Raw genomic sequence first — 20,437 nt, forward strand, 5'->3', positions numbered from 1 at the left:
ACTTGCAGAGCAAGTTGCGACTATACACCACCACCGAGACAAAGGAAAGCATTTTGAAAATACTCCCCATTCTGAGGAGTGGCCACAGGCTCACTGCGGAACAGAACAGCACTGTCTCTGACATGCTGCCTGCAGTGTAGCCCCACTTTTACACCTGCTTGAGCATTATCCCTACCTCATGCTCTCTTTCTTTCTTTCAGCAGCATCAACGCCTTTTACATAGCAATTGCTACCACACTGATGTTTTCCAATAGCAAAACCCCAGTGTCACTAATAATCCAAGAGTATCTCCAGAAAATCCAGAGCAGCAGGACCCATAAGCTTTCTTTTTTGCATCTCATCAATGTCCAGCTCTGCAGAACTAACAGAAATTAAATGAGCTGATACCAACATTTGACTTCCAGTGTTCATAATACTGCCATTTTGCAATGACTTGATCATAAATTCTGTTCTACCAAAGGCTCAATCTCCATCCCTGCCCACAATTCAGAATCTTTTCAGTTTCCTAATTCCCTTTGACTTTTGGAATAAAGATGATTTCTGGCCCTCCATCTATTGAAAACAATAGCTTCCTTCTGACTTCAGAAAGGATATGTCCCTTAGGGCCCTACTGGACTGAACTGCTGCCTTGAGAGTTTGGGCCATAAAAGAAAAGTAGGTTGAGATGTCTATTTAGAGTCCTTGATTGACATCTTTTAACAGCGACATTTCCAATTCAGTGTCATTGTTTTGAAAGGCTAAAATTATTGTTTCAGGCAGGTTGATTTCATGAATTATGCCACAACGTTGCTTGACTGCCTTCCACACTGGAACAACTGAAAAAATGTGAAGCGCTCCAATGATTTTAAATCACTCTAGTCAGGACGGAGTGATTGAAAATTACCGGAGTGCCTCACATTTTTATGAGCTCTCAGTTTGCAAGCAATGGAGGTCTAGGCAGTCCTGAGCTATAGCACTGTAAAAAACCAACTATACATTATCACCAATTTGAATTTGCAAATGGTAGGAATGTGAAGATACTTCATGCCACCATAATTAAAATCAGAGGCTGGACACTGACTGTATGGGAAACAAATGACAACACCCACAACAGAGGGAACCACTACCCTTTGGAAAATATCCTCTTTTTAAGGTTTAGTTCCTTCAGAGCTGTCACTTGTGCAGGTCACCTGCTGTCTCTCCTGCGATCCTTCCATGCAGCAGTCCAAACCCTAGCAGTACCATAACAGAGAAGAAAAATAAAAGATTTATCTCACAATAATATATCAGGTCAGTCCTTTTGGTTTTCATTTCTTCCTAGTGGCAACTCTTTAATTCCTAATACAGATTCCAAACAAAATTTATTGCAAAATAGTCCACAAAGAATGAGATCCTCAGCAGCTGTAAATGGGCACCATTTCACTGAAGCTAATGGCTTTACACCTCCTAGTATCAGTTTTGGATCTGATTAATTATTTTTGGACTCTAAATTCCTCACTAAGTTTTGCTTCTCTCTTTACCACAAAAGTACTGACAGGAAAATGTTAGTAACAGCTCTTATTCTTAGCATTTTTCTTATTAATTTGAGTAGGCTCTTTTTTTGGTGACTTTTAACTTTGATGTTGTTAAATATGGCCACGCTCTGAAGACTCAAAGTACTGGTGAATCTGTTTTCCTGGAATATCTTGTGCTGTTTTCAGAATTGCATGATTGTGTGACATCTGCTCCACATCTCATACGTGATTGAGCGAGTAGGTACAACCGTGGCAGATGGCTGATGACTCACCTCACACCACCGAACACTGGTTTGCCTTCTGAGAAGCAACATCTTCATATTAATTTTCTAAGAGTCTTGCAAAGATATGACTGGTGTGCCTGGTTTGACAGCAGGTAATGTAAGTTACAGGAAATGCTCCAGGATGCAACAGTAACATTTATTGTAGGGCTGAGGGTAATATTTTAAAATCCAATATATGGGCTACTATCATATAAATCCACAAAAGGAAATCAGGTTTGCTGCTGTACTTTCTCAATTTTAGGCATCTAAATAGCAAAACCTGGACCCCTGAATCAGATGGAGACCTAGGCTTCTTACACGTAGGAGAAACAGAATAATATCCACAGAAGCAATTCACTTGGGTGAGGAATCAGGAAACACCAGAGAAAAAGATGTACCTTTGATCTGGCCGCCCTGTTCCAGGCTAGGGGGGAATACCATGAAGATTCATGTATCACAGACCTGGGTAGAAGGACATTCCCAGCTCTTATAACATCTCACGACAGACAACGTATGCACCTGCTGTTACTGGAGACGTTTGTTCTGCTCCCTCTGTTGACTGTCACATCGAAACAGGCCCGGCCCTGTTAGCATGTGTAGCTTGGGTAGGCTAAATTCTGATCAGTTGTAAGAGAACTACTGCAAGCCACCACAACTTTACTTATAATGACGTTACCTCGCAAAGTTAACTTTCTTCATTACTAAAATGAAAGAACCAGGGTAACAATTTGATATCTCTTCTTATTCTTACAGACTCCTTGGCCAGCAGAACAAGATGACTGGAGGAAACTCCAAAGAGCCATTCCTAAACCACTTAATTTACAGCTCTATATACCAAGCCATCACATGCATACATTAATTTAAAGCTAAGTATTGTTATATACCTTGAAATAGCTTAAATCAATAAACATCACCTTGTTTGCATGCACATGATTTCCATATTAAAAATGTAATTAGTGTTATAACAAACATATCCAAATCCTTCAGGATCAAAAAACTTATGCCAGCCTCACAAGCATCACATCAAAATGTGACCACCCAGCTTAAACATGCTTCAGTCTCAAAGACTAACACATCAAAATGCTTTAATGGCCTGTTAACAATATTTTTTTAAATCTTTCTGTGGCAGTGGTGTCATTCCCATTTCCACTACCCTTATGTCAACTAACAAAAGTTCCTAATGAGCAAAGTCTCTCGGACTCAACTGCTAATGCCATTAACATTACCAAAGACCTGTGCATGACTAACAGCTGTGTCCTAAGGAAACTGAACTCATACCTTCCATTTCCACATAAACTGCCCTAAAGAGTGTCCCAGGAAGGAAAGGAGAGAGGAGCCGATGGCTAGAGAGAAAAGAAGGAAGATGTTGTCATTGCCGATTCTGATTCATGCCATATGGAACATAGATTAATGAGGTCTGACAGAGCAAGCCAGCAAGGCTGAGCAAGACTATAACCCAGTAGTTATGAAGACATATTAATCAGATTAAGAACTTGAACACAGTTCTCTTTCAAAGGTGAATGCCATGTCCATGAGTATTTGGAGTCATGTTCTCCATCCCTCTAGTACACTCCATGAAAAAACAGTGGAAGTGCTTCAGCAGAAAAGATTTAAAATACCTCAGTCCAGAATAACCTGGAACTCAGTAGCCGGCCTTATAGCCAAAGAAATGGATTATGGCGACAGGCAACAGGGAGGGGAAGTGAGCATGTCTGCCCTGCATCCTGGGTAAGTATTCCCACTAGCAGGCAATGCCTCAAAGGGCAACTCCCTCTCTTCTATCACTTCATGGGCACCTGTGGATATGCTCCTAAAACACCCTGTAGGGTGACGCGCACTGCAGGGTTTTAGACATCAGAAAGGCATTGCTGAGCAGCATTAAGACAAAAGCTTTAGTTGTGCTCAAATGATGGATACGGTTAGTTTCTCCGAAAGTCTGGCTACTATCTGCTGAACATAAAGAAAATTCTCAAAATGGTACCGATGTCACTTATATTCCTTGACAGTTGGTAATTAAAACCCCAGCATGCCCCAAACCAGCAAAAGCTAAGCCTCCCTCCTCCAAATGCTATGTAATGATGGTAGTTAATTCACACAGAAAAGATCTTTTGGGGCTGATACCTCTCTCATAGTAATTTTATGTCATTCAAGTTCTACTAACAACTGTTGAGTTTACACCATGGTGCCAAAGAGGTATATTAGATCCTTCAACTTCAAGCTACCCAGAGCTTATTCAGCTCATTTGGCACCTCTTTGTTGCTGACACATGCAGAACTTTAACAGATGGTCTTACAATACTGGCAGTTGTTTTGTACTGTGCTAGTGGTGAGGGGAAATACTCTACACAAATTGTCTGCAATTCTGGAAAATAAATGAAGTACAAATCCATATTAACCTCAAAAGCCAAACTATAAAAAGTCAGATTAGTCATTTAACGATGTATGTGCTCTGGGTTAAATGCTCAGCTGCTGCAAAATGGCAATATTTCCCTGCAGCCAGGAAAACTATACTTCGCTTCACTTTCTACCAGGAATATCCATAAAGACTGTATCATTAGAAAGGTATTGAAATGTATTAGGAATAAGCCTTGAGACCCTTCCTCATGTGATCAGCCCTGACTATCAGCAAAAGTACCTCCATAAACTGTGTATTTTCACATAAACAGTGAAGCCACAGGGTGCAACTTAAGTTAACCAAACCTCTTTTTTACCCTGTGCCAAACAGAATTCAAGAAATACACATCAGCTACTGTGCAAATGTTGAAATCGACAGCAACGACCAAGTAAACAGCAGTTTTACATTCTCCCTCACCCATTTAAAAGGAGCTGTACATAGCACAAGCTGAATTTTACACTCACTCATTTCACTGGCTGCAGCAGAGCTTGCACTGTACATAAAAGACCAGAATTGTTCCTCCTTGTTTCTGTGTGGCTAAATTTTTCTCTTTTATTGTGCCAAATTATCAGATACATCAACTGGGTTGAACTAGTAAACCATGTATGCAGAATAGTGCTTCTCAAATCAAACAATTTCCTTCACCACTATTTTACCTCTACGAAATGTATGTTCCCAATTACGTTTTACAGTCTACTAGTGCAAATTTAGAATAGGCTTTTAGAAAATCACAGATGTTTTAGTCCAATGATCACCTCTTCTATTTCCTTTAAATGAAACATGGCTTGAAAGATACTTAAAATTGACATTTCAGAGGCTTGGTCATTCAGTTCCCATACATTTCAATGCATATATTTAGATAATATGCCAGTCACCTTGTGTGTTATTTTCACAATGCTAGTTACATTGAGATACAGTTCCCTAAGGTAGTTTTAAAGCCCTAAAAGGAAGTAGAGCCCTGAAAGCATTATCATAAAAGAGTCCTTCAAATGCAAGAGGTATATTCCTATCTTCTGCTGGGACTGAATCACAGTTGTATCCTTTTTTTTTTTAAATTTTATTCTATCCACTAAGGTTGCTTTAAAAAACATGCTTGCTGAACTGGCTCATATTACACATCTGTGACATTGATACAAATGAAATTATTTTCATCAGTTTTGTGTCTAATTTTATACTGAAAGATCAAACAACACCTAAGATGGGAGCTGTTAACAAAAAAAAAACAAAAAACAAAAAAAAACACCCAACCAAAAAATATCAAAACAACTAAATTTCAGGTAGGTTTCATGTTTTCTTTTCCTCCCTCAGGACTTTGGCCAGACGAAGATGACACAACATACTTCCAGAAAGTACTTTTACAAATGCAAGATTATCTGCCTCTGAAAGCATAAATTATCTCTCCTCATGAAAAAAAGGAAAAATCAAAAGAAATGTTAAGCACACAGTCAAAATGTAGGGACGTCAATCCCTCTTTCTCTTCCCAGGCGCAAACATTTTGTCAAACATTTCAAGCTATGATCCTCAGTGTAGCACTTTGCTGTGAAATTCCCAGGAGAGAAGAGGGGTTGGTATGCGTATTTTAGTACCAATAATGCAAGCGCATCCTATCCCAGGAAGAGGTCCTCCCTTACAGATGCAGAATATGAAACAACATGATGGGAAAACTTGAGGATCATCCTTCCAGTTACTGAGAGCCTTCCCAGCTTCTATAACAACAGGTCACGGCCACCCCATTCCTTAAGCCCATGCTCTGCAGAGCTCACCACGGGTCCCCAGTGATCATTTCCTGCTCTTGGAACGTATAGAAACCTTTCTGGCAAGAGGGAAATGAAATGAAAGGAATCTCTTGGGGAAATAAAGGACAAAAGAGAAGGGATAGGAATACAGGATTTATTTTATCCATTCTAACAACATCCAGCACTTTACCAGACACCTTCTAGGGAAGGTCCGAGTATTCTTGGACTAAAGAATAATGAAACCATCTGTCTACAGCTGCAAGTAAAGGTCATTCTTAATGATTTGGAATGCTGTATTTGGTAAAACAGTAGAGATTCAGGAGATTTATGAATCTAAAAGAGAAAAAAAACCCCACAAGTGCAACATTTCCACAAGGAGATTACATCTGCTAGTGAATACAGATCTTCGTGCTGCAATTCATGTCTCAAGCTGGGCATTACTCAATTTTGATAGAAAAAAGTCCTACGGAATCAAAACAGTTTGTCTTTATGATTTATCTCTTTGCCCTTCCTAGCTATTATTTTCTGAAATAATGTACAAAATCTTTCTTCTTAAATACCTTTATAGTTTCAGTAGGCACTCCAGGCTCCGGAACTTTATCCAAGTAAGTAGTCAAGTCTTGATCCACGTGTTCAAACACTAAGGTTAACTTGGTCTCTCTGTCTGTTCGTGACACGGTGCACACATCAAACAATCTGAGAGGAGGAAAAGAGGAGGTAAGTATACAGGAACCAGTGCAGACATCCGTACCTTGCAGCTCACATATCTCTATTTAAATTTCTTACAGTACATAAAATGGCAAAAAGAGCTTTCCAAAGGTAGAGCAATCTTTGAGCTCTCGATCATCAGATAACTACAGATACATCAATAATATCTCTCTTTCATGTGTGGATTCTGAAATACAATTAGACGTTAAAAATTCATCAGCTGTTCAAAGTAAAATAATTACCTGAAAAAAAATTCTTTTGGACAGAGCAACTTGAGTTAATACAGAAAATTACAGGATATTTATCCACATTCGATGCTGCAGCACTTACAATCCCTTGTAAAAAGAATTACAAGAAACATTTTTGAGAAGAAAATACACTGGGTGTTTGCATGCACCTTCTTCTTCCTACATAACTCCCATGCTCACCATTACACAGCTTTATGATTACATCTCCTTTGGCAGGAACAGACCTTTTCTGCTGATTACTCATGCAACTTCCTGAATGCACGGAATACCTTCAGTCAGGATGCAGTCTGGAAAAAAGCTTTGTGCACAAGATGCCACTGCTGAGAAAGATTTCTTCTCTCATCACTTTCTGTCAGTCTTTTACTAAAATTTCGTTATCATTTTACCTTGTTGCACAACACCAAACTAATTTGCGAAGCTCTTCATAATGTCACATTCCTGTGTGATTACTCTATTTTCTATTGCTTTCTCTATTTAATTAGGATTTCTCTCATCTTCTCCACCTCATCTACCGTCCCAGCTTTAATCACTGTTTTATCTTTTTCACAAATGTCTGCCCATCCTGTTGTGCTTGACACCTGTACTCATACTGGTGACTTTCACCATCCTTCCTCAAGTCCCACTTCTTCAAAATCACAATAGGAAACCATCTTACAGATGGAAGGATGCTGTTCCCCCCTCACATGCTTTACTCATGTGTTTATTCATTTAGCTTTAAATTGTACAGACCAGATTTCCTTTCTCACTGAAGCGAGGCAGAAAATCAATTGCTACTTTAATTAGGTGACGGTAGATTTAAAAAATGTATTAATACAGTCATCAAGAAAAAAGTCTATACAGTTAAACTGAAGAACCTATACTGATAACAAACCAAAGTAGTGTTGATACCACTGCTTATACTGGTCAATATCACAGCAGTTACAATGTCTTATTACATGTATCTTTCATCCTCTTACTTGGAATAACTGCTTCCTTATTTTATGCAAAGTGCAGGATTTCTGATCAAGTAGTATTTTTGTTCTTTGTTGAAGGACTAGAGGCTTTGTAGGCAGGATCTGTTTATATGCAGGATCTGTAGACAACAGATCACGCACAAAGCCTTGAGAGTCACTGCTTTTCAAAGACGGCATCTGACGAACAGACCAGGAAAACACTTTGTACTGAGTTTTCACTTCTCACCTGAAATCTCAAAACATTTCATAAGAGAAGGGAAGGATTGGCACAGCTATCTGTGAAGACTGTAATCCACGTTTAAGAGAGCAGTATGTTCACTTGAGATGATATAGATTTAACATGTTAAGGCCATGGTTCCACTTTAACTGCATTTCCTGAATAATCCTTGGTTAGACACTTAAAAATTGTTTATTAGCTACCAAGTTTTGCAAATGGATGAATGTGTGTTCCTTTTAGCTTGAAGAGGCTTTTCAGTGAGTAATAATACGGGAACCGGAGTTACAAATTATGGAGAGACTGCCACCCTACCTCCAGGGTACCGTCTTTGACTAGAAGACAAATCTGCACTTAACCTGTAGTCATCATATGAACAAATATTAATTAAATTATTATGGTAACATAGCGACTGTAACAGCAAATGTCTCGGCACATTTCTCATAAAGACAAATACTGTTCTCTTTACGATCCCCTTAATGGGGTGTACATGGAAGACAGATGTGCTGTCCACAGTAAATCAGTTTTGTGAAAAGTCACAAGCCTTCCTGAAAAGTGAAATTTGCTGGTATTTGGCTGGAGGTTAATAATCTGCAATATATTTATATAAATCAATGTGGAATGTAGCCGGACTGCCTATAACCCCAACACATGCAAATAGAGAGGAGCCAGACAGGTCTGAACATCTGAACATAAACACTGGAAAATATTTCCAAGTGTATGATTCCTTTGTGTTAACCTACATTTACCTAAAAATGTTCTAAAACACCTTTTTTGCCAGGTATTTAATACACTGGCAGGATTATCTTTTCAACTATAGCAGAATTATAATTCAAGAAAAGAAGGAAAAAAGATTTCACTGTATAGAATATAGAAGCAACACGTAATTTCCAACTCACTGTGGAGGAAAATGCTGATTCCCTGTTTAATTCTTCTGTATGTGGGTTATTTTGATTCTGGCATTTTCTGGCACAGCAAAATAAGGAACTCAGAGGAGTGCAATTCTAGTCACCTGTTATTAAGTAATAATATTATCACTGAGTAATAATATTATCTTTCCTTCTTATACACCCTTCATGTGAAACCCTAAAAGCTTTACTGTTAATAATAAAAACTCTAGATCCTGCACCAGGCTGGGTGGAAGCACATTGTGTTCACTCACTGAAAATACAGCTTCTGCCTCAGAAAGATAGTAATTTAAAGCACAGTTTATATAAACCCACGATGTTACAAAAAGACAACATCTGTCATTGCCCACACTTGGCATTCTGCAAATAGAATGAGAAAGACACAGCCTATTTATTTAGTATTTTCCATAGGAATAAAAATACTTTTTAATAAATTATACTCTTTTACATCCACCATGAGAAAATAATCAATGAAGTTGTCTTCTTTAGCTAGGAAAATCTCTGCTGTCTACAGTGAACATCTCTCAAGCTACTTCCTCATGATTTTCTGTATGCGACAGGTTAGTTTTGCATGTGATTGCCCCTCTGGAACAGGCAACAGTAAAAGGCCTTTTATTTAAATAGTTACTATGTGGACGCTGTCCTAAGTGAAGTAAATGTACCTCAATTAATACAGGATTTCCATACTGAACACTTTGTAAACACAAGCCCTGCCCTTCTATTGTACTTACAAAAGAAACATTTGAATTATTTGATTAAAGAAAGATCCGCTATGGGAAATCCTGCAAGTATTTAACAAGATGTTTGGCTGGGAGTCATACACTGCCTGATGTGTGGATCTGAACTGGAACATTGTTGAACAGACACTTAGGGAGTACCTGTGTTCCAATGCAGACATTTTTCCAAGTTAATGGAAAGTAAAAAGTTAAAAGTAAAAAAAGTTTATTAGCTACAAATCTATGATGTCTCTCTTTTATTTTACGTGTCCAGTGCCTAGCGGATCTTACTATAACCTAGCAGAATACCTGCCTTCCTACAAAAATACTTTGTTTATTTTGAATGCAGAAAACTAGATGATGTATGTTAAAGTCTTTATAAGTTCTTACAACAAGTAATCTGATACATACAACCTCAGTTTATCTTGATTTTACAATATACAGGCTGAATGCTTGATGTTTTTATAAGAAAAGACACAGCTATGCCAATTCCTTTGAAACCTATTGCATCTACTGACTGGTACTAATTTGGTAACTGCTTCTAGAAAGTCCGTAAATGCTACTGGACTTGCTTTTGGGATTCTGTAAGAACTGTTATAAAGTTACCGACTTTCAAGTGGAATAAAAAATATTTTCCTGAGCAAACTTAGATAACAAAAATGGAGATCAAACCCATCAGTCCAAGCCACCTGCAAGAAATAGCAAAAATCAGATCTGAATGTAAGACCTGAAAAACTCCAGCATGTCAGTTCTCCTGGCTATTGACAAACAGATGAGTAAGTACATCTGGGAAATTACCTAGATTGCAGTCAAAGAGAAGACCAATGCATGCAAAGGCTTACTGTTATTTTTATTGCAGTAGGACTAATTCAATACACAAACATGAACATGTATCCCTCTACTTTGCTGGTCACTCACAGCACTGAACAAAAACACAGACCTTGCTCTTGAAGGTTTTTCAGTAATACGGATTTACTTTAATTTTCTTGGGAACAGTGTCTTCCTAGCAAGAGTCGCTTCCCAGTTTATGCATGACAGAGAACTAGAACCATTGATTTATGAGTAGGAGAAATGTTTAAGATGATTGTGATGTGGTAAGTAGTGGCATAGTAATATGCTAAAGGTTTCGTAAGTCTGGACAGAGACTGAGATGGAAAGAGTTTGGTGGTCTCAACCTAACTCCGTAAGGTATTTATCCACATGACAGAAAACCAGCATAGAATTTATGTATGATTGACAGTGTTTACCCAAACACCGCAAGACTGGGATACGAAGACTATCACAGGTCATGATTGAGGTTTACTGACAAATGTGTGAGGGGGAGCCTGAATAGCTTCTGTTTTCACTGCCTTTGGCTCAGGTTAATCCTGTGAGTCATAATTTTCGAGGGCACAGAGAATTTCAGCCTCTCACACCTACAAGCATTGAAGAATATCAGTCAGGCATCCTTTGAGTCCAAATTTCGGCGGCAGCAGCCTTAGACTCTTCTGTTCTCTGGAAGCATGCAACCCCTTCTTTCGCCCTAACTTCTTAAACTATGTACTCCCTGAAAAAAAACCCAGGTTTCCCTGTACTTCTAATATTAGCTACCATCTCCTTTCTTGTTTTTCAAGAGGAAAAAGACTCCACTAACAGAAACCAGTCTCTTCTTGGAATTCTGTATGCCCAATATATTGTAATAAAGGGGTCGTATATCAGAAGAAGAAGACAATAGCTGGGCAAGTGGAGTGGAACGTGTGCATTATGAGAATCATTTTCCACATAGCAAAACAGGAAATAGAACTTCACACTCTAAAACATATGACAGAGCTCCTTCCCTTTGTTCAGGACATGCTGCTTTGTCTCACCTTAATCAGCAATCACCTACTCCTCCATGTCTCTGAAAGCTGGTATTTCAGACATAGCTTTTTCTTGCTCGACGGAGTTTTAGTGAGGCACTTTTAGATGAAAAAAGAGTGCATGCAGATAAACAGCCGACTAAATTTAAGTACCTCATATTTAAGTGCATTTTTTGGGGGATAACATTTGTAAAACCACATAGTAATGCGAGACCTACGTTCCATTTTCAAAAGCATATGGGATCTTCAGGAGCTTCCCAACGTGCTTGTCATGCCAGCTGCAGCTGTACCAGCATGTATCAATACTTACGATATGCCTCTCTTCTTGTCTTCAGGAGAAACTTCCTTCAGGCAAATAGCAGAAAAGGGCAGAACACAACATCAGATAAAATAAATGGATTTATCTAGGACAAGCAGATGTTATGCAGATAGATGTTTCCAACTCTGCAGTCACTCATTCATTATCTGCTGGGCACAGAGCTACCATGAAGAAGCAATTGCATGATGAAAGCAAGGCAGCAGAAAGTCCTATCCTGGAGACGTATGCCAGCAGAGCCCAGCCAGTATTCTTGCTTATAGCCCACTCACTCACCAGTGAGGTTTAAGGGAAGGAAGGGGACATTAGGATGACAAGGCAATCGTTCATCTGCAAGCTGAGCTTTGTGCGGTAATTTTTTCCAGTCTCTCTCCCTTTCTGACTTGGAAAAATTATTTAAAATGCTCAGCTGTATAAAAGAGGTTTTTGTTCTTTAAGTGTGTGTGAGGAAGAGAGACAGCGAAAGTGACAGAGAGAAATAGATGCTCTTGAAAGTGAAGTAAATAGCACTGGCTAAAGTCCGATAGTGTGGGCTGACTGGGCAAGCTTTCAACGCTCAGTACCGACTGCAGCCCTGACCTGCAACACCCCTGCTCTCCTGCACTGGGCCCCACTCGAGCAACGACGAGCCCTTGTGCCAGACTGAATGGTTTTGTGATGCAGACAAATGTCTGCTCCGATGAAACCACCAAAGCTAATTTTCATTTTCAACAGAAGCCAAGATTTGTGCCCAAAAGATGAAAAGGCCAAGTACATGTACTCACTGTGCCACCCAAGTCACTAAAAGATGCAGTTGTTAAAGAGCTTTGCTTTAAGGAAAAATACGCCTGACAAGACGTTCTCTGCACCTCTCTGTTTATAGCAGCATGCTGTCTTTAGCCCTCACATTGCCATTTCTTGTTCACCTTTTTTGCAAAGTGAGATTATTTTTAATAGGCAATGACCAGAAATGGATCTGGTAACTCTCTGTAATTCAAACAATATCCTGCCTTGCAGAACTTCACTTTCAGGACTTGTCCTACAGTTCACCAGTTTTTTAAATACTTAAACTTCTCACCAGTCCATTAACAGCTTCATCTCACTGCAATTGATTTTAAATCCAAACTGGCCACACACCAAGCAATTGCCATTACTGAAGGAAAAAACCAGCCTGCCGGTGCCTATACTTACTCCTGTGTGCTGCTGCACTGAATAGACTGTCAGATTCTTTCTGCGAGGGACAGGCCAAGTCACCCCCAAATCAGAAAAATAACGTGGGCTGTTATGAAGACAGTCGCTGACAGATTGTTTAGGATCAGCAATAGCTGTCTGACCTATTCATAGTGCTCTCATGTGATCCTCAAGCTAGCAAATGTACACTGCCTTTCAGAGTCATGTATGCTGCTGTTACACAGTACTGAGAGCTTCCAGTGGGCTTCCACCAGCTCCCAGTTCGGAGTACAAATTAAAGATGCTTCGATTCATTGGCAGTGCATGTGCATCTTTTATTAAGTGTTCTACATTTTCTGTAGAATACCTTCCTCAGGGAAAGCCGTGTTCCTTTTTATATTCCTTAAATTGTGCAACACGTAAATAAAACTTATGTCTGAATATTGATTATGTTTAATTCAAATGAAGGGAGCACAGAAGTTATTCTGGACTCCCAGCTGTACCTGGTGCAAGATCATGTACAACAAAATCCAGTCTTTATTCATGTGTAACTCACAGTCAAATTGATCATTATGGACTTTGCATGTCAGTTTACATTTTGTATTCATGCTTGTGCCAAACCTACAGGATCTAAAAGTAAAAGCTGATCATCTTTTTCCTAGATTTAAATAAAATTAACAACTCATCTTCGGAAGATTCTATAACAGAGTAAATTATCATTCATTCTTTAGTAGCTTAATAATCTACCTATATTTGGCACTTAACAGTGATGCCAGCATATAAAAAATAATGAAGTAAACAAACACCCTCAACTCCAAATTAAAAGTATTTACAGCAAAAATCGAAATGTCCTGTTCGATACTCTGTACCACCTCATATAATTTTTTAAATCCCTACAATATCACACTAGTTCCTGAGGTGTTTAATTCAGCATTTTTAAAGTTGTAATTCCAATGCAAATTTGAGTCCAAGCTCTTGCTTTTTAGACATGTATGGGAAAACTTAAAAAACCAAGAAGCAGGTACTGGAGAAGATGACAGAAGAGGTCTACTGTTTTGATGCTTACCATCAGTTAAGGGACTGCTGTTCTTGAATGACCTCCAAGTTGCTCTACAGCCACAGTTCTACAAGTGAATGGTGGCTGTACGCAAAACTCATGCTCTCTCTGAATCCAAATTAACCTTCCAGCATACGTGAAGCCCTCGGAAACCACAGTCTGACTGACAGCACTTCTGAACAGCAAATCTAATCAGAGCCATTGAACAAGTAAGGTAAAGCAGCTTGCTAAATGGTGCAAATACACCTGAGTCCTGATGATTTTGCTACTACTTCCTAGGAGGAAGGGCCAGTACTGGCAGCAGCTGAAAGGAGCCCAAAGCTGGTATGGTGATGGTGATGAGGAGGGGAGAGAGGGTACTAGATGCAAAATGTCTTGCTGGGGTTCTTTTACTGGCATTAACAACAGTTTTTGACTGAGACTCTCAGAACAAGTACTGTTGTAGTGATTTGTGAGACACTGACATATTAAAACCTTGTTAGAAAATACATTTCTACAACATTTCATAGGTAGAGACGGGACAAAATGGTCTACGTTTCTCAAAGAAGGATGAAAAGCTGACTTTTAGAATGGGAAAACTTCCATGGTTCAACTATACTGTGAACTCCACTGCAAAGGAGCAGGAAAACAGAAATAAAAAAAAATCCTAAAGAAAAATAAAAGGTACAATTGGGTAAAGTTGACAATACTGATACGCAGAAAGTAAATAAATAGTGTATATGCTAACAAAGACAGCTGTTAATTTGAAAAGCAAATTAATTCTTTTTAGTCTTCTGTATTGTTCTAATGTATTCAAGGAATTATTAAGGAAATGTGCAGGCTTTTTAATCTAACATGCTGTATATCCATGTATTAACCCTAAAGCAATTAATACATGTAGAGGTAAAACACAGTAAAACATTGCATGGCTCACTGTCATGCCCATTTGTTTATATTTGGGTTTACTATTATGTATCATTTCTTAAATACAATGTTCTTGGCTCTCTGGATGACATTATAACAAAGAAAACCCTTGGTAAGAGAATGAAACAAGCACCACTTTGGGAAATCAGGTGCAAACTTCTTACAGGGTCTGTTTGTTTATTGCTATGACAGCATGGTCAGTTGACATAACACAAGTATTTTATTGACAAAACACCAGTATTTTATGAAATGTTTTTACATCTGTCAGGACAAAAAGGCAGTTTCGGAGTTAGGGTAGTGGTGTGCAGAAAAAACCTGTCAGAGATCTTGATCTTGCACAATCCACTAGCGTTGAACTACCGAAGAACTTACGCTGTGCTTACCTTCCAGCGTGCAAATAACCTACGTGACTTCTAAGGAAGTATACAAGATCTGAAGCTTTGTCTCCCTTATATGCCTGGTATCTTTCAGAAATGAAAGCGGAGAAGAAAAAAAGATCATCCATTGTCTGTGCACATGGAACAAAAGACAAAAAGAAGTCAAACAAGGACTTTTTTCTCTTTGTTATACTCAGCCAGTCATTATCTGACAGAGCAATGTAAATCCCCGTATGCCATTTAAACCCGTGTCTACTATGGTAGTTGATGTCTGTGGTTCCTGGTCTGGCTTCTCTCACCCATGCAGTGAAAACTCTCCAACTTGGGGCCCTCCATGTGAGCTCCTCTTTTGCACCTCAGGTCTCTCTTTCCTAACTTCCTAATTTCCTTTAGGACTCAATTCTTGAATATGACCATACATCTCTGAAAATGGTGTTCATGATTTATTCCAAAGAGTCCATCACAATATTTGCTTTTCATTAAATTCTGAAATTAATAAAAATGTGAACTGTTGCTTTCCCAGTCTACCTGGGGGACTAGAAAACAGCAATGGATATGAACTGCTCTTGTTATCGTTTACACATGGAAACAGCAATTTAACACCAGATATTTAAACCACAGGAAAACAACTTTTAAAAAATGTCTAAATCTGTTGAAAGAATCTGTTTATAGATTCACTAGAACTGCTCAAAATTTCCTGAAAAAGGACCAGACATATCTACCCACTTCCAACGCAAGCAGAGTGGTTAGGCAGTGAACGCCACAATCAGCAATAGACCAAGTGAAAATCCAAAAGGTGTCTTACATTTTGTCTGTTGATTTCCACACATGCTTATCCTGCATGAGGTTAAAAGACATAAAAATGGACAGACAGTTCACAGTGCTTTTTCGCTACTCTTGATATGGGGAATGATGTTGATCAGGCTCTGATGCCAGATGTACTCCGAAGAAGCCCATGTGCTGTGATGCCAGAGGCACCAATAACTTCCGACAAAGGGAATTCCTCCATTCACTTCAGCAAAATCTGGAAGGGAGCACAGTGAACTCAACTGACCTCCCAGTGGCACTGTACCGTGTCCCATTGCCACCATTCAATGTATTACAAATCACATCCCATATATCCAAAAGTAAATAGCACTCAGGTGAGTTCCCAAAATCAGAAGACAGAGGCAATTGTTCACATGGGTAAGAAAAACAAACAGGATCTGGCCAGGTTTTGGGAGGCAGGCACATTTATGCACCTAAACATTGCACTCCTCTTTATACATTGCATTCTAAAAGAAAAACTGAGTGGTAGCAAGTCATATGTAACTTTGTAAGATAAAAGAAAACAGCGAGGGGTATTTATTCTAAAACCAAAGCATCAAAACTAAGGGAATACACGCTCGGCTGCTGGAAAGGGTGATTTCTGCCCTGGCCATGTGCATGGTGGCATTTCCCTCCCCACCGGATCAGGGTGAATCCGGACCTGAGACAAACTTACGTTCTTGGTCCTCATGTTTCCAACATATCAGGTTGGAGCAGCCCTCCTTGGGCAATTGGAAGACTTCAGAGAAAAAGGGTTCTGAAGAGAATGATCAAAACCATAATTTTATGGGTGTAGCAATAAACAGCCAAGCCAAGCCTGAGCTACACAAAAGAGCTTCTCAGCGTGGCTGCCACTTGGTGTTTCTCAAGGTCCTAAAGAAGACAACAATCAGAAGATAGGGAAGTGAGGGGGGGAAAGCTAAGGTAACACTTAAACATTGCACATAGAGAAGGCACATTTAAGGCTTGCGAGAAAACTAAGAACTCCGCTGAATGTAGCTGTCACTGGCTACCCATCATGAGACAGTTCAAATGCCATCCATTCACACAACAGCCTACAAGAGCTCGTGCAGCTCCAAGTCTCCTCTCAGCTGCCATGGAAGAGATGTAATTCATGTAATGGACCTGCTCAGGGGGTTGGTGGTTAGCCTGAATGGGTCATGTAGGCCTCCATATATTCAAGGAAAAACAGTAGGTTGGGTAGAATCACTCAGTGGGGGGGACACTGTCTCTCCCTGCTTGCTATGGAAGATGCCTAAATGACTGATTTAGACAAGATACTTGCATTTAACTGAATTTAGGAGAGATGACTCTTTCACAGGAAGACTGTAACTGAGCAATTTCACTTGGTGGGATCCCAGGTTATGTTCAATTGATTTCTAAAGATATTTAAAAATATTTCTTCTCATGAGGAACTTAAAATGAGAGAGAAGTCAAAACCAAAAAAAACCAAAAGAGACTGAAAATGCCTCAGCCCTATTCCCTGAACCCCCACAGACCAGGATCAATCCTAAAAAGATCTGCACACAAGAGCCTCTACCTAAGCCTAATGCAGCCGTTATTTAACTGGCTTTGGCTCAGGTCCAGAATTTCCTATAATTTGAAAGGGAGTTCCACCTGTGACAAACTTGTAGGATTGAGTTTAATATTCATGTTGTACAGAACAGAAACAAATGGAGCTAATATATCTTCAATAGAAATTTACAAGATTTTCCTAGCTTAATAAATTTAGCCAGGGGGCAATTGCCCTTAAACACTCAATACATAAAAGGGGATCCTTGTTTCCATTAGCATGCAAATTCCTTACACATTTCATCAGAATTAAGACATTCCATCTTGCAAGTTTTTAAAAATGTGGACTTCACAGCTGCTCTTTTTCCTACAAAGTCATTCACATGTGGCCACACAAGCTCCTTGGTTGTCATGTCATTTCTGCCACTAAGCTGTCTTTTTTAATTTCATATTAATTCCTAGCACATGCAAAGAAAATTAAAAAATAGCTATTTCTGTAAGATTCTCAGGTGCTTTCATCCTCCAGTTCTTCAGGTGGGTGTCTAATACACGTTTCCTCCTTTTCCAGCCCGTTTACATGGCACTGTGAGCCAGCCATTTAAAGATTAATGCACACAGAGCGAAGGATTCTGAAGCCTGTACAGCTCTTTAAGTATTTCCTTTAAGCTCTTGCACACATATGTAAAAGAAAACAAATTAAAGATTATTTGGAGAGTTTGGCAATGAAAATGAGGTGTTAGTAGCATTTTGAGCTGGCAATAAATTGTATTCGACTGCTTTATTACTTTGGGGCAAAGGCAACTATTTCTTTTGGGGTGTCTTTTAGCAGCATGAAATGAGGGTTTACATTTCAATGCAGGGATAATTTTGAAATAAATGCAGAATTCTGCAAATTGTAGCATATGTCAGATGTAAATACATGCCAAACTGTATTTTGGCTCTTTTGCAACATCATCTTTCACATTTCTGAAAGAAATGAGCAAACTATAATAAATCTTGCAAAACAAGGTCTGGTTCCTGGAGCACTAAAACATTCTTACGTCTAGGCAAATGAAAACAAGTCCATGCACCCTAGCTCTGCAAGCAGAGGAGAGCGTGCTCCACGACGTCCAGTGTCAGCCCCGGCGGAGCTGGGGAAGATCTGAGGACATAATGGCTGAGGCTCTGCAGCGCTAACATGGCTACGCAGCTTCCAGCTGGCTCCAAGTGCCGGCAGAGCGGGTAGGCATCTGCCTGGGAATGAGGCAGGGCTGGCTCACATCTGCTTGCAAATGCTGCAGGATCTTACAAAGCAGTGGACACAAATTATTTAAAATCATAGAGCAAGTCAGTGACAAAACTGCCGAGCCTTGATTTGTCAGGAATTATCACTTCAGGTCTGTCCTGCTCTTACACCGTTCCCTAAGCTCCCTCTTCCTTCTCACTTCAGAAAAATACTGGGCGAGGTGGAAATTGTTCTAACCCTTTCTAAGCCATATACAGATTATTTTATTAATGTAATTGTTTTTATTTCAAGAATAAGCCAAGACACATTCAGGGCTAAAGGAGTTACTCCTCATTATTTTCTCTAATCCATCTCAAACCCTACAATCATCCTATTTACCTCTGGAGAAACAGCACAGAAACTTATACCACAGCTGATGGTCTTGAGCCGTTGTACAGTTGACTAAAGAGGCAACGCTACATGCTATACAGGGCCCACAGAATCAGCATGGTCTACAAAAGCCTTTTCTGGCTGTGATCAGTTGCCCATTCCAGTGACACGCTACTATTTATCTCTTTTCAATTTCCATGTTTTTTCCATCTAACAGAAACAATTACCCCTCTTAGGTCTTCTTTAACACTTCCATTTATTTTCTATTTAAATATGTAGTCAAGGAAAAGCCGAATTTTCACACTGTGAAAGGTAGGTAAACATACTGGAGACCATTATATATATACAATTTTTATATGAACTATCATGCTTATTGCACCATGGCCTTTTAATTAAGGTGTCACTGGCCTACCAATTATACCAATTGCTGTACTGTGTAACAACTGTGTGGGTGAACACTTAGCAGTGGCACTAGCCCACATGGACAATATATAATGGAATAGAAGGAATTACAAAATAAAATAAGATTCCAAACTCAAGTAGTCAAGAGTAATTAAATTGAACAGATACAGGGAACACATTAAGGAAATGTACAATCTTAGATAGTAAAGATATGGCTGCATTAATTGCAAGGAGAAAAAATGACATCATTAAACTGTCAAGATAAGTTAAATGATTTAGGAATCAAGGTCCCAAATTACAAAATAACCTAGGTATTTAGGGTCATCGGTACATTTGAGAATCACTTGTTGACCAAAGTGTGACTTCTTAATAATTTTCAATTAGCATCCCAATGCCTAAATCCTAGGAACATAGGATTGTAAGAAAAAAATGAGACAAACTGTCTGCATTAATAAGCACCCATGCAATAGACATTTATGAGGATGCACAAATATGACATGCAGGCCGTGAGATGCTGCCTGTCACCCCGCAGCAAATGCAGACCTAGTACGAGAGCTATGGCCCTGGAGCTCTTCCTTACAATGCATTTTAGTTTGAGAACCTCACCATCACCCCAGGTCCCTGCAGCAGTAGGGTATTCGTGAAACAAAACTCCTAAGTTATTCCAGGAAGCTGACCTCTACCATTTTACACAGGATATTAAATAGACCCCAGCTGTCTCCACTTAGAAGTGACTTAGTTGGTATGTTTTATAAAGGTCCATTCAGCCGTTTTCTGAGTTATCACAGAATTGAAGTGATTTTCTGTGAAGAAAAAGTCAAATGTGCTGGTGATTTCCCCTACCTACTT

The 20,437-nt window shown here is 39.2% G+C and overlaps 1 protein-coding gene across 2 annotated transcripts in view; it reads right to left on the reverse strand.

Annotated features, from left to right (window-relative positions):
• CDK6 (cyclin dependent kinase 6) overlaps nucleotides 1–20,437 on the reverse strand; it is a 140,179-nt gene that overhangs the window by 101,498 nt on the left and 18,244 nt on the right. For both annotated transcript variants that reach the window (XM_030501774.1, XM_030501854.1), the window contains exon 3: nucleotides 6,447–6,582. In XM_030501774.1, the coding sequence (XP_030357634.1) occupies nucleotides 6,447–6,582 (136 nt within the window). The remainder of the gene's footprint in view (nucleotides 1–6,446; nucleotides 6,583–20,437) is intronic.

Source organism: Strigops habroptila, chromosome 1, assembly GCF_004027225.2.
Source record: "Strigops habroptila isolate Jane chromosome 1, bStrHab1.2.pri, whole genome shotgun sequence".
Lineage (NCBI taxonomy): Eukaryota > Metazoa > Chordata > Aves > Psittaciformes > Psittacidae > Strigops > Strigops habroptila.